This window comes from Hibiscus syriacus, unplaced genomic scaffold (assembly GCF_006381635.1).
Source record: "Hibiscus syriacus cultivar Baekdansim isolate YM2019G1 unplaced genomic scaffold, ASM638163v2 tig00111440_pilon, whole genome shotgun sequence".
NCBI classification, from domain to species: Eukaryota; Viridiplantae; Streptophyta; class Magnoliopsida; order Malvales; family Malvaceae; genus Hibiscus; species Hibiscus syriacus.
In genome coordinates, this window is record NW_024063094.1 from 279,289 (window position 1) to 294,886 (window position 15,598).

At 35.9% G+C, this 15,598-nt stretch overlaps 1 protein-coding gene across 1 annotated transcript; it reads right to left on the bottom strand.

The window, feature by feature from the left end:
• Positions 1-3,646: 3,646 nt before the first annotated feature.
• On the bottom strand, positions 3,647-4,412 carry LOC120163292. The gene is made up of 2 exons (XM_039173263.1): positions 4,008-4,412; positions 3,647-3,961 (listed from the first exon to the last, which is right to left on the bottom strand). The coding sequence occupies exons 1-2, from the start codon at positions 4,410-4,412 to the stop codon at positions 3,647-3,649; spliced, it is 720 nt and encodes a 239-aa protein (XP_039029194.1).
• Between the last annotated feature and the right edge of the window lie 11,186 nt (positions 4,413-15,598).

Genomic DNA, 15,598 nt, shown 5'->3' on the forward strand with positions numbered 1-15,598 from the left:
TCTTCCACTGAGGCAAAGTACCAATCGGTGGCCTCCACAGCTGCTGAAATTCGATGGATTTTCTCTCTCCTTCCAGAACTAGGTGTCACCCTTCCCCAAAAACCAATTATTTAATGTGATAATGTTGGCGCCACAAATCTCTGTTCCAATCTGGTCTTCCACTCACACATGAAACATGTTGCTCTTGACTATCACTTTATCCGAGAACAAGTTCAAAGGTTTACTTCGGGTGTCACACATCTCTGCAGCTGATCAACTTGCCGATGCTCTTACCAAACCTCTTGTTCATCCTTAATTTGACTCTCTCAAGGTCAAGATTGGACTTGCTCCATGGTCGTCCATCTTACGGGGGCATGATAAAGATATACATTCAAGTTGAGAAAGTCAAGGGATAAAATCAAGGGATTTTCACGTTTGGATATTTCTTTGTAATTATCTTTAGTATCTGGCAGTTACACAATTTATTTTGTTTCATTTTTATTAGTAGTTAGTTTCCTTCTTTTGTGCTCACATAATCTGTATATATACTACCCATATCAATAAGAACAGCAAGCCATATATTTCTTCATCCTATTATCTTCTATAATAAGGTTGTAGCGAAGAGAGTAGGAGGTAGAGGAAGAAGAAAGGAAAAGTTGTGGCAATCAACAAGAAAACATCACTAGAAGCAGCTGAATCGTGAATCGTGAATGGCAGGGGAGTATTCTTTATTCCTTTTTAGTTATTTTCTTTTGCATTTATTTATTTTCCATGTTCATCTTTAAGTTTAGGGTGTGTTGTGCATTTAGTTGCATTTGTAATTAGTCATGTTTTAATTCATCTCTGTTTTATGTTAAATCATGTCATTTATATGAGTAAATAAACTAGGTAACTACAATTGATTGCACACACTTACAAGTAGAAAAACTGCTCTTAGGGTGAAAATCTTGCATTTTGAAGGAAATGTATAGGAGGAGAGTTATTGAGAAAAGAATTAGTGAATATCAAGAGAAGAAGATCATGAGAGCTGAACCAAAATTAAAGAAACAAGGGAGATTGCATTCGGCCTCTCATAGAGCTTTCTCTACTTTAATTCCTTTGAATTAGAAAGATGTTTTCTTGTGTTCAATTGATTTTATCTTACTTAGCCATGAACTAAACTCACTCGACTGGGATTGTTGACCAAGTGGATGTTGTAACATAATATTTTAAATCATTCTTGAATGTTTGAATTAGAAAAGGAATCAACTTCGATTGGTTGGCCACTATTTAGTAAAACCCTAAGTTACATTTAATACTAGAATGATTAGATTTAACTGGATCTTGATTAGTTAATGTAAACTTGCTATACCTTCGGAGACTGTCTCCAGAAACCTCCAGCCAAAGCTATTGAACAGATATCTCCGTTTACAAGAGCCTGCGAGGAGCCCAGATCCTCCGGATATAAGCCTTCAACTCAACTACAGTGCATAGACAATACCTCTTTCTTCTACAATGACAAATATTTTGTGAATTTGGTAACTTTTTTCGGGCAATTTTTAGCCTTTAGTCTTTTAAGTATATCAAGATTGTGTATCTTGTTTAATGGTGAAGGTTTCAAGTTCTGTGCACAAAAAATCACCTTGACAAATATGAGCATAAATAGACTAAGAAGCCTTTCCTATGCAAAAAAAGAACATGTATGGGGGACAAAAAATCACTTTGACAAATGCCTTCTGAAGACCTAAAAGATTATAATATGATGATACAATTTTTAATAGCGAACATGATGGTTCAATGGCCTTCTCAATTCCTCGGATTCTAGTAATATAATATATACTTGATCATTGTTTATCGATAAAGATGCTGAACAATATTTTATGTGGCAGGGAATGTCAATTGTATCTGTGGGCCGTAGAAAAGCTTTTCTTTACTATTACAACAATTACAAATATATGGGTTCGAGTGTACTTAAGCACACTATATCTTGCAATTTAATTTGTGTTTTAGGTCCTAGTGATTACAGAGCAACCCAAGATCATCCAAAAACAAAAACAGGAAGCACTGACATATAGGAACCATCCCTTGAGGTTACTTCGAAAACAATACTATTTATTACGGAGCAAAAGATCAGATGTAGCAGCATAGCATGTTAGTCATAAGGCTTTCTCCATTGTGTTGGGACCGTCGGCGCACTCCATGGCACAGCGGAAACAAAACTCAACGGTCTCACCAGTGATCCAAGTACGAAAAACCGAAATCGGGAGGAAGAGATATGAATGCTTACAGTGGGTTCCTTGAAAACAGTAAGAACAATAGTGAATACGGTGGTGTAGATTGATTCGAATCGAAAGCCTCCACGAAATCACGTCTCGGCCTCTACTCAGTTCACCTGATTGAGAGCAATATTTGTTTTGTGTGTTTGTTGCAAAAACGGCTGCTAGACCTAACATACCCTTTTAAGCCAAGTTATTCTAATCATATTAGGGTTTTATTATTTTAAATTAATTAAATCTATATTTAATTAATTAGAATTTAATAATCCTCATATATCCAAGTTATCCTAATCATATTGGAGATTTTATTATTTCAAATTAATTAAATCTATATTTAATTAATTAATTGAAATTAAATATTCGGGATTATTAAAACATATATTTTAGTAACGTACAACAAATTGTACATCTTTGTTCATTTCAATCCTAGGGTGTGATCTTGTAGGTTCTTATAACGTTAGCAGTAATTATTAGAACAATTTTAATATTACATACAATAAGTGAAATCTAGCAATATATCATTGTCACCTAAGTTACAAGAAAATATGATTCGATATATCATCTTGGTGATTACTCTTTTATGTATTACATCCTTATGTCATTTATATCTAGAATAGGCACAAGTCTTGGAATAGTTACACTTGTATAGCCCATCTAGTGTTTCTTGATATCTAGAGCAGACTTTAATTAACGAATAGTTTATGATATCTCATATCAACTTATTCGAGCATGACCATGCATTTCTAGTCTTACTCAATTAAGTGGTCTGTTATATATTTCCTATTATGTAGAAAGGACAAATCCTATCTTAATCGTACACACTCACTACATATATTGAGATATATTCAATAACGGTCTTTATAGAGCAACCAGTTACGGAGCTTGTTTAGCTGCATCAAAACATACAACAATATATGTTGGGATAGTATTGATCTCAAGTCTGAGGATTATACATATAATCATCACCATGAGCAATGTTATGACTGTCACATAATAATCCAAGATATATGCTCATGGTCGGTCAATCCAATACATTGTTCTCTAACAATATAATCATGTATCAATTCTGACATCTCTATGTCAATGACAACTCATTGTCATCAATCAATAACATTTTAGTCTTAAGCGTATTATTATTGTTCATGCCCATAATAAAACTTGACTATGGATCTTTTAATAATAACAATTATGTCATTATATGGACTTTATTATCTTTCAGTTTATATTAAACACATATATATAAATGAAAATAATAGCGGCAATGCCTTTATTCAATAAAATCGATAAATAAAAGTATTATTACTATCATCATATGATTCGTCTTTGAGCATATCAGTATGAAGAACTTGTGCTTGAAACAAAGTTACCAATCAATCAAATCACACATCTTTGTTTTGTAGCATTGACAAAGGCTACAAAACAAAGATGAGTCTCTGTCTCTTCATAATCTCAGCTTTCAGCTTCAAACCTTGAGTCATTGTCTCTTCATTGTTAAATGCTTGTTTTATTGTCTCTAAGTCGGTTGCAATTTGTTCAGCTTCCTCTTCAGGCTTCTTGTCAGCAATAGGAGCTTCTTCCTTCTCCTTCCGATCTTTTTCATCTATGGATTGATATAATAGTGAGATAGTGTTGTTCAACAAAGTCAATAATTGTCCATGATTAATGCTGGTTAATTCCATTTTATCCCTCAAATCGTTGAAGCTACTCTTCACCTCCAAAAGGGAATTCTGCAACCTAACTATCAGCATGTTCACAACAATCCACATAACACACTTCTTCGTGTAGCTCAGAATTTTCACTTTCACCGGTACGTTTTTCTCCAAGAAACTCCTCAAGAAAGTTCAGAATCTTCTTCTGCAGACCCTTTAGTTCCTTATTGTTCATTTCCAACACTGTTCTAGCTGCATCCCTTTCCTCCAATAACTTCTCCATTTCTTCAACAAAGTTCCTATCATTTTCGACCATTGCCGTCATCTTCTCTTTCATCAAACTATCCTCATTTCTTCCCAAATCCCTCTCGTTACAGTAAAAACTCAATATTTCTCTCTCTTTTTCAAGACTACCTAATAGTACATTCATCATACGATACAACGCCTCAATTACCCTTACCCTCTCAGCACTCATTTCCTTCCTTTGAGACGCCATATAAACCCAAAGCAACTCGTATTGCAACCCCATGCTCATACTTTGATTCAACTGATCCTGAAAGACATATGCTTTCAACAAATAATTGAATACGTTCTGGCTTTTCTTGGACCATCTTGACAAGCACCTCGTTTTTAGAGTGAAGTTGTTTTTCCTTCTCATTAGGGTCTTCCATGGAAGATTGGCCGCTCAAATTGCTGGAAAATTGCATAAAGGTTGACTCTTTTGGATGTTCTTGAGTTTCCTGAGGTGGGTTTTGTTATATGGGGTCTTTGGATTGAGGGTATGTTTCTTTCTAGCCTTTCTTGGCAGGATTGGAGATAGATAAAGGAAGGATGAAATTCTTGAAAGGATTCAAATCTGGGGATCTAAGAAGAAATACGATGATTTTATGGTGGAATGGTGTGGCTACATGCATATATATATATATATATACCTTAAGAGTGAAGTTTTTAAGTTCTAAACTTGGGATTTTCATTTTAAAAGTAGAGAAAATAACCTCAGTGACCAAAAATGCCTTATAATATACAATTTTAACCAGCTTTTTTTGGATTTGCCAAAATGACCAACTAAATCGCAATGCGATCGATAATTCGCAACGCGATCTCCGGTATCGCAAATCAGTTTCCAGATTCGCAACGCGATTCTGACTATCGCATTGCAATTTTCCAAATTCGCGTTGTGATTTTCCGACTATCGCAATTCGAATATGTAAATCGCAATGCCAGTATGACTATCGCAACTCGATTCTGACTATCGCAACGAGATTCTGACTATCGCAACGCGATTCTGACTGTCGCAATGCGATTTTCAAAGCGCCATTATTATCGCAACGCGTATTTTTTTTCAAATTCCAAACACAAATATTAATTTATCAGAACACTGAACCGTCCACAATATATCCCGTAATCGTAACTCATAACCTAAAACCCTAAATCACAACTCAGTCCCATCTTCATCTCTCACTCTCTAAGGTGACATCCATCCCCATCTCCGATAAAATCATTTCCCATCTCCGGTGAAATCCGTCTATCTCCATCTCTCAGAGCCACCCTCACAATCATTCACGGTCAGAAATGGAAAATCAACCAAATCAACCACCGAGGGTTAGTTTTTTAATTATTTTTATTTTGAAATTTTTGCATTATTATTAGGTTTTTCATATTGAAATTGATGATAAGTTTACTGGTAATTTCAATAATTGATTAACCATTTCATTTAGATTGCTTATTAAATTCATTCGATTGCTGCCAATACTACTAAACTGTTTAGTCTTTAAACTCTGTGAATTTAGCATTTGTCTTTGTTTTGTCTTTTGGTTGAAGTAATGCAATCCATTCAAGTTTCAATTTTAGTATTTGAAACCGAGAATCGCAACGCGAAATGAAAATCGCAATGACAGAATCGCAATGCGATTTTAGTTTCGCGTTGTAATTTTTATTTCGCGTTGCGATAGTCAAATTCGCGTTGCGATAGTCATTTTCGTGTTGCGATTTTCATTTTTGTGTTGCGATTTTAAGTTTCAGAAACTATTCTTCTTCTGCAAATTGAAACTTGAATGAATTGCATTACTTCAACAAAAAAAAAGACAAATACTAAATTCACAGTGTTGCAAATTTAAGTTTGAAGAATAAACTACTACTCTTTATGTTTATTGTTCTTGGTATATCTTCACAGTGTAGTTTTTGGTATATCTAACTTGGTATGTTTATTGTTTTTGTAGAACTTTTATTCGGCTCAATTGACCTTAAGAAATAAATTAAGCCTGACCAAAACAATTGCGTCGAAACTTTCACCTGCACAAAGAAAAATATTTCAGGATACTTGCTTCGAGCCATGGTTGAAAGTACAACATCCGGGTGGAGATGCTATGTTGACCCATCTGTTTCTTCAAACCATGACTAGCGATCTACCAGAGACTATACAACGTCGTGATGAAGAGATATGGTTTGATTTTCCACCGGCGTATACGTGTTTTGGGCGGGAGGAGTTTTGCTTAATCACCGGTCTACGCTTCGGACACGATGATGTAGGTCGGTACACTAGACATATTACCCGCCTATCATGGTTATCCCGGGTTTTTCCTGAGCTGTCAATGGAGAAGTCGAATTTACACGTGGAAGACTTGATGAGATTATTGAATAAGAAAGATGGTTTTACTCGGATGGATGACGTCGATGTTGTCCGAGTATGCCTTCTAATACTTTTGCATGCCGGCTTTTTAGGCAGAGAGGCCAGACAACCTATTCCTAATGATCTAATTAAATTGGTAGAGGACCTAAATGCATGGAACCTATTTTTTTGGGGTTCGTATCTATGGAAAGCTACATGGAATAAGTTGTCGTCTGCCTTTGATGATCGAAAAAGTTTGCGTGGCGATGGTTCCAAATACACTTTGTCAGGCTTTATTTGGGCCTTTAAGGTAAGAATTTTTATATAATGTTTCCAAAATTATAATTAATTATTATTTAACAATTACTAATGTTTGTTATTATATTGTTTGTAGATTTGGATATTTGAGGCATTTCCCGCCATGCAGACATATGCATTAAAAACTTCTAATGATATTCCTAGGGATATTTCCTGGAAGAGGAAACAGACCTTGCAGCAATGGGAAGATTTACTACCGTATACGACAATAAATAATGTAAGTTAACACAAATACTACTATATGTTTATAAACAAGTTATTACTAGTACACGTTTAACTTTGTTTGAGCTTTTATATTGTTAGGAGTCCAACACTCCATTACAGAGGCTGACACCCATGGAAGCTGAGCTTGCCACTGATTAGTGGCAAGATAGTAAGTTTTTTTTATGGCACGGATGATGAGCAGCCTCCACTTCGAGAGCCATCACCTCACCCAGAGCCATCACTTGATCGACCCGACTATACACCTCCACAACGAGAGCCATTACCTATTCTGTCACATCATCGAGCCTCTTCTCCACCATCACCTCATGATAGGCGATCGGAAAAGATGCCACGACGTTTATCTCCATGTTCTCCACCTCCACGGGATGAGTTAGGGGAGTTACGTGATGAGGTCAATGCCTTGCGTGAGGAGGTCGGTACTTTACGCAATGACAATGGTGCATGGCGTGTTGAGGTGTCTACTTTACGTGGTGAGGTAGCCGCTCTACGTGAGATGGTAGCATCGTTGCAGAATGAGGTTCATACTCTACGCAACGAGGTAAGTTTAATATTTTTCATATTTAACTTGATGATAAATTTACTCGTAATTTCACTTAGATTAACCATTTCACTTAGATTAACCATTTCACTTAGATTGCTTAGTAAATTCTTTTGGTTGCTGTCAATACTGTTAAACTGTTTATTCTTTAACACTGTGAAGTTAGTATTTGTTTTTGGTTGTCTTTTGGTTGAAGCAATGCAATCCATTCAAGTTTCAGTTTACAGAAGAAGTGTTTACTTTCGCAACGTGAAAATGACTATCGCAACGCGAAAATGACTATCGCAACGCGAATTTGACTATCGCAACGAAAGAATTGCAATGCGAAATGAAAATCGCATTGTGATTCTCTCGTTACGATAGTCATTTTTGCGTTGCGATAGTCATTCGTGTTGCGATTTTAAGTTTCAGATTCTATTCTTCTTCTGCAAATTGAAACTTGAATGAATTGCATTACTTCAACCAAAAGACAAAGACAAATACTAACTTCACAGTGTTGAAAATTTAAGTTTCAAGAATAAACTACTACTCTTTATGTTGTCATTGAACATGCACTAAACCTATATGTTGTCCTTTTAAATGTTTATATAAGTGATTACTTCTTGAATGTTATCTGATGCATTTTGTGAACAATGATAGAATAATGACTTGGGTGAATACCGTGCAAGTTTGAAATATATTTGTCTTTGTTTTCACTGTTTAATATCATGTTTGTTTATTTACTGATTTATGTATTAATTTATTTTTAGCGGCCCGCTAAGGTGGATGCTCTACGTCAGGTTTTTCTTGCAAGATGGAGTTCACGCATTAGACGGCGTGCACGTGCCATTAAGTCTCCATTCACCCCAATAGTGCGAAGAATCCATAAGAAAAAGCCCGACTCACATGTCATCGTTCAAGAGGCCTCCCCTATCGTTCAAGAGGCCCCTATCATCCCTCAAGAGTCCCCTCCCACCGTTCAAGAGGCCACTGTCATCATTGAAGAGGTCCCTCACAACATTCTAGAGCCCGATTCACACGGCATAATATATCGAATTATTGAGAAACCCCTCACGTGCCGGACATGATAGATGACTGTTGGCTTTCGTATAAGTTACCGGCCAGTACCATTTCGGCAGATAAAGTGGAGAGGAAACAACTACCGGAAACAATTCTGGATAATACCCTTTGGGCTAAGACCGCAGTTTATTTTTATCTACATAAGCGGAGCCAAGGGTGTTACGCTGACATATACAAACTCAACGATGATATGCATTTGTTGATTGAACGGTCTTGGTGGGGTGTGTTATTAGGGGTTGAAGACAATGGCTATTTCGATAGGGGGTAAGTCTTATATTTCTTCTTATATTTCATTTTGATTAATTTTTTTTTAAATTTATGTAATTCACTAATGTATGTCTTTTTTTTGTAAAACAGCATATTGATGCATGGGTGTCACGTCTTCTAATAGTAAGGAAATTGAAGAAAAATAAAAATAAAAAAAAATACGCGAGATACAATTATGTCGACGTCTTTTCACGTAGTTCACTTGAAGAATCAACGACAGGAATCATATGTGTTGGCTAATGGACAAGCTAAACTTTATCCTGTATGGTGGGAGGTCGATAAGGTTAGTATTTTTTTAATATTTTAAAGGTGTTCATAAATAAGTGCGCAATTTGAATTATTACTTATGATTGCAGGTGTTTATCCCTGTTTTGGAATGTACTCATTGGCTTCTCATCGAGCTTCAGCTCCCATCCCTGAAGATAATAGTATATGACAGCATGATAAATTACATATCATTGTCTGATTTGAGAGATATTATTAAGGGACGGAGCTCTCATTTGGCTAAATTCTTGGATGCGATTAATTATTGGACTTATTCTGCAAATAAGAAGCCAAAGAAGTTCAATGTTACAGTTATCAGAGACGAGACCGTGCCACAACAAAAGCCGAAAGCCAGAGGGGATTGTGGTCCTCTCGTATGCATGTGCTTGGAGCGTTTGACGACAGGAAGTACACAGTTTCTACCTCCCATCGATAGAGATAGAGGTGCAGTAGGCTTGTGGTTTCGGCATTTTATGGCTAGAGCGATATATTCGAGACGTTGCCTACCTGCATCCGCGTTATGAAAGTGTCCATAAACAATTTGTAAGTCAAATGCAAGTGTTGTTAAGTACCTAAAATTCAATAATAATTTGTTGTTTGTTGGTTTTAGATGTGTAGAAGTGTTATTTGAGCAAATGTTTGGTTTCTGCAGGTTAATCTTGAAGTGAGCTGCGTGAAATTGATGTATGTGTGCATAAACAACTGTCTGGGATACACTTTTTTTGATTGTTTAATTGATTCTTAAAAGTCTGATTTGTTTAATTGATGAGGAAAATAAGAATTATTATCATTTTTTGCTTGTTTAATTGATTTATAAAAATTGATTTGTAAAAGTTGATTTGTTTAATATTGATGTGTAAATAATTCTTATTTGTGCTTGTTTAATTGATTGAAATGTAAAAGTTGATTTGTTGATTTCAATCTGCATCATATTAAAGGCAAAAGACTTGTTGGAGGTACACTTTTGCAACGCTAAACTCAAAATCACAATGCAAAAGATAAAATCGCAACGCGAAAGTCAATTCGCGTTGCGATAGTCTAATACGCTTTGCGATTTTCTCGTTGCGATAGTCAAATACCCGTTGCGATAATAAAATTCGCGTTGCGATAGTCAAATTCGCGTTGTGATTTTCTCGTTGCGATAGTCAAATAGTCGTTGCTATAGTCAAATTCGCGTTGCGATTTTTGCGTTGCGATAGTCATATTCGTGTTGCGATAGTCAAATTCGCGTTGTGATTTTTGAGTTACGATAATCAAATTCGTGTTGCGATAGTCAAATTCGCGTTGCGATATTCAAATGAATGTGTAATAAGTGATAACAACTGAACATATCATAGCAATGTTCAAACTCAAGTTACTAATACATGCCTAACTAAAAATGTTAAAAGTTTACACATAAAATACACATAATAGTCAAATTCGCGTTGCGATATTCAAATGAATGTTAATAAGTGATAACAACTGAACAGATCATAGCAATGTTCAAAATCAAGTTACTAATACATGCCTAACTGAAAATGTTAAAAGTTTACACATAATACAACGTTTGCATTTAAAAATCACCTAAGTTAATAGTTCCAAAAGGTGAAGCCGGTTGTGATTGGGATTTTGATTTTGATTGCGATTTTGATTGCCTTTTTCTTGACACCATATGAGCTTTGGATTTTGATGAGGATCCATATTTTGGTAGAGGAAAAGATGATTGTGATGGCATTGGTGATCCACATGTCAACCTTGTATGACCACTTTCCTTGCACCGACTATATGTCGATCTATTCTTCTCTTCACCCTTAGACGGTATACGATCGTAACTTTTTGGTCGGCCAGGTAGCCTTCTGTCCATGGCTGGTGGCAAAACTGTTTGTAAGTCATCTGGTATGTCCCACTCAGAAGGATGTGGAATAGGGTAGATAATCTCGGCATAAGTCTGTCGATATACTTCTGTAGTGTAGCAATCCATAGCGTATGCGCTTGAATCATCTTGATTTAGATGAAGAGCAACTTTTATAACATGCCCACACGGATAACCAGATGTTTGCCATTTCATACAACTACACGTCTTTGCATTTAGATCGACAAGCCCATTTAAGTTATTATCCAGTACTTCAAACAAAGTGTTTGAACATGGTTCAACTCTCCATGACGTTGACTTCACAACACGTTTCGTTATCTTTTTTTCAGTCCATGGTGTAACACGATGTTCCAATGTTCCTGTAAATTTAAATAAATAATACTTAGTAAAATATATGATAAGTTACGAATTTAAAGAAATAATACCTGCATGGTTTCTTTTCTTGTAGTACCACTGTTGAATAGAAGCTCGAAAAAACTCCATTAACATAGTAATGGGTAATTTTCGGGAATGACGACTTAGAGCGTTGATTGATTCTGCACTATTAAACGTCATGAAACCATATCTTGCTCCAAGTTGATGTACTCTTGACCATCTTTCAAACCCGACATCTTCTAGTGTTTGAGCACACTGAGGCAAAACACGTCTTAAACAATTTATATGCTTATTAAAATCCACTTCCCGATAAGCTTTTACAGCCTTCCAGTATGTCCATTTGTGATTTTTTATACCAGCAGACCTTGATTTTAGATTTCTATATAAATGAACACCACAAAGTCCATGAAAAACATCTGGGAAACACCTTCTAACAGCGTTGTCAATTGAGTTTGCCCTATCGGATATGATTGTCAGATTGCTAATAGGACCTATGTAATCCCTAAGATGCCCCATAAACCATGTCCATGAATCAGAGGTTTCAGATTTGCCAACCCCGTAAGCTATTGGCAGTATCCCATTGTTAGCATCCATGGCTACTGCTAATAAGTTTACTCCAAGGTATCGACCTTTTAAATGTGCTCCGTCAACTATAATAATTGGGCGCATGCAAGTAATAAACGAACGAATCTACAAAATCATATACACAAGAAATATAATCATTTAAATATGAAATGCATGTAACTAACAAAAATGAGTCAACAAAATTATATTGATTTACTAACCGCAGCACCAATGGCGATAAACAGCAACTCAAAGCATCCATCTCTATCTGTTTTGATATGAGTTACTGACCCAGGATTTTTCAGCTTTAAATTGTGACAATAAGCCGGCAGTTGGGCAAACGATGCTTCTGGCGACCCCCTCAACAATTCCAAGGCATAACATTTGGCTCTCCAAGCTTGAGAATATGAGATACTAATCTTGAACCGAGCATTCATGTCAGTCATAATTTCATGTCTCCGATATACCCTGCCATTCAAAAACATTAACTCAGTCAGAAAACCACCCAACACCTTTTTGTTTGCCTGTCTATGGTGAGGAAAAAATTGGGTTCTTGAACATGTATGTTTATCAATAAAAGTCCTAACTTGAAATATTTCGCAATCTTTTATCCTCTTTGCAATCATACGCCACGTACAGGTTTTATCAATCATACACCTTGTTTCGAAACGATCTTTGCTTGATTTGTTAACTTTTAGTTGATAGCCATCTTCCACACATTTCTTATACAAAGCTATCTTCAAGTCTTCTTTTGTATCAAAACAATCATCTTTCTTGATACGAATAATTTTTGTGTAACAATCAAATGCTATTTTTACCAACTCTTCTTCCGGTATCTGAAGTAATTCTGGCATATTCCAGTTATACTCCCGTGGCATTTTCTTTGGGGACTTTTCTTCGGGGATTTCTTCTTCTTCTTCTTCTTCTTCAGGGTTATATGAATTACATAATGGATGTTCAACATGTTCATTCACAGTCGTAACTTCCTCCTCATTATCATCAACAACATCTTCCTCGGCAGCGGCTGTTTCATCATCAAAATTCGGGTATTGATCAATATCAAAATCATTACACGCAGGGTCTGTTTCTTCTTCTGAAACATCATCAAAATCCGAGTATTGACCAAGATCAAAGTCCGGGTATTGACCAAGATCAAATTTCGAATACCGACTAGTACTCACAATTTTTTCTGTTGGCTCATCATCGTCTAACTGGTTAATATGAAAACCGGAATTTGGTGCTGAAAGTTGATTGGGATTTGGATTAGGGAAAGGTTGTGGGTTTTGAGATTGTGTTTGGTATTGGAAATGTGGTGAAACAAAATTTGCTTGGTGATGAAATTGTGGTGGAACCATTAAATTTTGAGCACCATAAACTGGGGTTGAAAAACTTAGTTGATTACTACCCGCTACTGACCCAATTTCATTACTTCTAGGTTCAACAACATACATTGTAACATCATCTTGCGAAACACTAATGTAAGCAATGAATCGTTCAACATCTTCATTGTCGGTTAACAAATAAACTTTACCTTTTCTCTGATAAGATAGCCTAAATCCACTTAAGGGCTCTAAATTCAATTTATTTGCAACATGTAATATTAGAGTTTCATAAGTTAACTTTTTTAATGATAGTTTTAGTTGAAGATTCATGGGTAAAGGCATATATTGTAAAACACCATGAACATTCTCCCATGACCCTCCAAAACACAAATCTATCCAAACATGATCAACATTAGATGATTTTATTATTGTAAATTAATTTACTAAACAAACGAGCTGCGAAACTAAAACCTGTTGCCGGATGGGGAAGGATGTCGTTGGATATAGGAACGGATGTCGCCGGAGAGAGTGATAGATGGAGATGGAATGAGTTGCGATTTAGGGATTTAGGTTATGAGTTGCTTCTGCTGCGTAGTTATATACCCAAAACATTTGTGTTGCGAAACTAAAACCTGTTGTTAATTAGGGATTTAGGTTATGAGTTGCTTCTGCTGCGTAGTTATATACCGAAAACATTTGTGTTGTGAAACTAAAACCTGTTGCAAATTTGAAATTCAGTGTTGCGACAGTCAGAATCGCGTTGCGACAGTCAGAATCGCGTTGCGACAGTCATAATCGTGTTGCGACAGTCATAATTGCATTGCGATTTAGTTGGTCATTTTGGCAAATCCAAAAAAAGTTGGTTAAAATCGTATATTATAAAGCATTTTTTGTTACTGAGGTTATTTTCTCTTAAAAGTATTACAATAAAAAGTTAATACTATAAAATTACCACTAGAACAATAATTTATTTTATTAACGGATTTGAATAATTAATTTAATGATGGAAATAAATATTAAATATCAAATCAATTATAATATATTTTAAAAAAAGATTTTAACTAGTAACATTTTAACTAGTAACATTTCATGAGTTTAGTAACTTTAAAGATGTTCACCATTATTTACCTTCTAAATTTACTTATAATGCTATTATAACATTTACAAAGAAGATATACTCCCCTCTTCAGCAACCAACAGCACTAGAAGTGATGATAGATGTAATATCTTCAGGTCATATAACTGTGTTTCTCAAGGGAGCACATACAAATTTGCCATCTTGCTTATGAACAATCCTCACTTGAAGATGATGTGGAACACATTTTTGCCATGGGAGGTTCCGTTAGATCAGACTGTCTGAAGAACCACGATTCTGATGATTCAAGGGAATGTTCTGATATTAGTAATCTGTACCCACAAGATAGATATCAATATGCTGAGTTCAAAGTATTTTCAGACCCGTTTGCTGCCTACAATGTGTTCCTTCGGTTGTTTTGTTTGACAATGCTGAGTTCAACCTTCTGGGGCATTAGATGGCTTCATTCCACTGCTTACAGGGTATTCAATGTACACAAGAATGGGGTACATAGTGAAAGCGATTGATTTTGACAAGGACATGAGTGCCGAGGACTTTCTAGCTCTTTTACATCTCCTCAAGTTACCTGTGGAATTAATCGATCTCGAGGTAGTTTATATCGGATTGGATTTGCTAGGACTAATCTCAATGTAGACTGCAGATCTCAAGAGTTGAGCATTTGCAACTTTAAATTAGAGAAATATTGCAATGTTCTGCAAGTTATATTTAAGCATGGCTAATGTTCAGGCTTTACTGAAGTTTGTCATGGTTGATATTTCTATGTTCAACTAGGGAATACTAATCAGCTCAACAGGCTGGGTGACTCCTGCAACGGATGTCACATATGGCATACTACATATGATGGGTCGCGATGACATTCCAGTTGGTCTTGGCAAAAAGCATTTTCAGTTGGGCTAGCCAATCCATCTTTTGCCGCAATCGAAGACTGCAAGTATTCCAAGGCTACCCCTCATGGTGGTGGTGGTTACTTGGACTACAACACACTATATGGACTTGCTTGTGATTTACCTCGAAGTCCAAGAAGGTAAAATTATAAATACTTCCGTGAATATAACAACTAAAAAATGTTGCAGAACATGCATGAGCAAAAACAAGTTACAAATATATGGCCTATTGGCCTTCTAATGACTTTTTCAGATGCACAAGAGAAACCTGTGTCAAATACGGAGCTCCTAGAGATACCAGTAATCCGGAACACAGGCAACCATCAGCACGAGAAATTTGGAA

Bases quoted from the DNA above. Each gene is read 5' to 3' on its own strand.
- LOC120163292 (XM_039173263.1), bottom strand. From the start codon at position 4,412: ATGGGGTTGCAATACGAGTTGCTTTGGGTTTATATGGCGTCTCAAAGG. The intron at 3,962-4,007 runs GTGTGTTATGTG...GTTAGGTTGCAG, and splicing joins ATTCTGAGCTACACGAAGAA to AATTCCCTTTTGGAGGTGAA.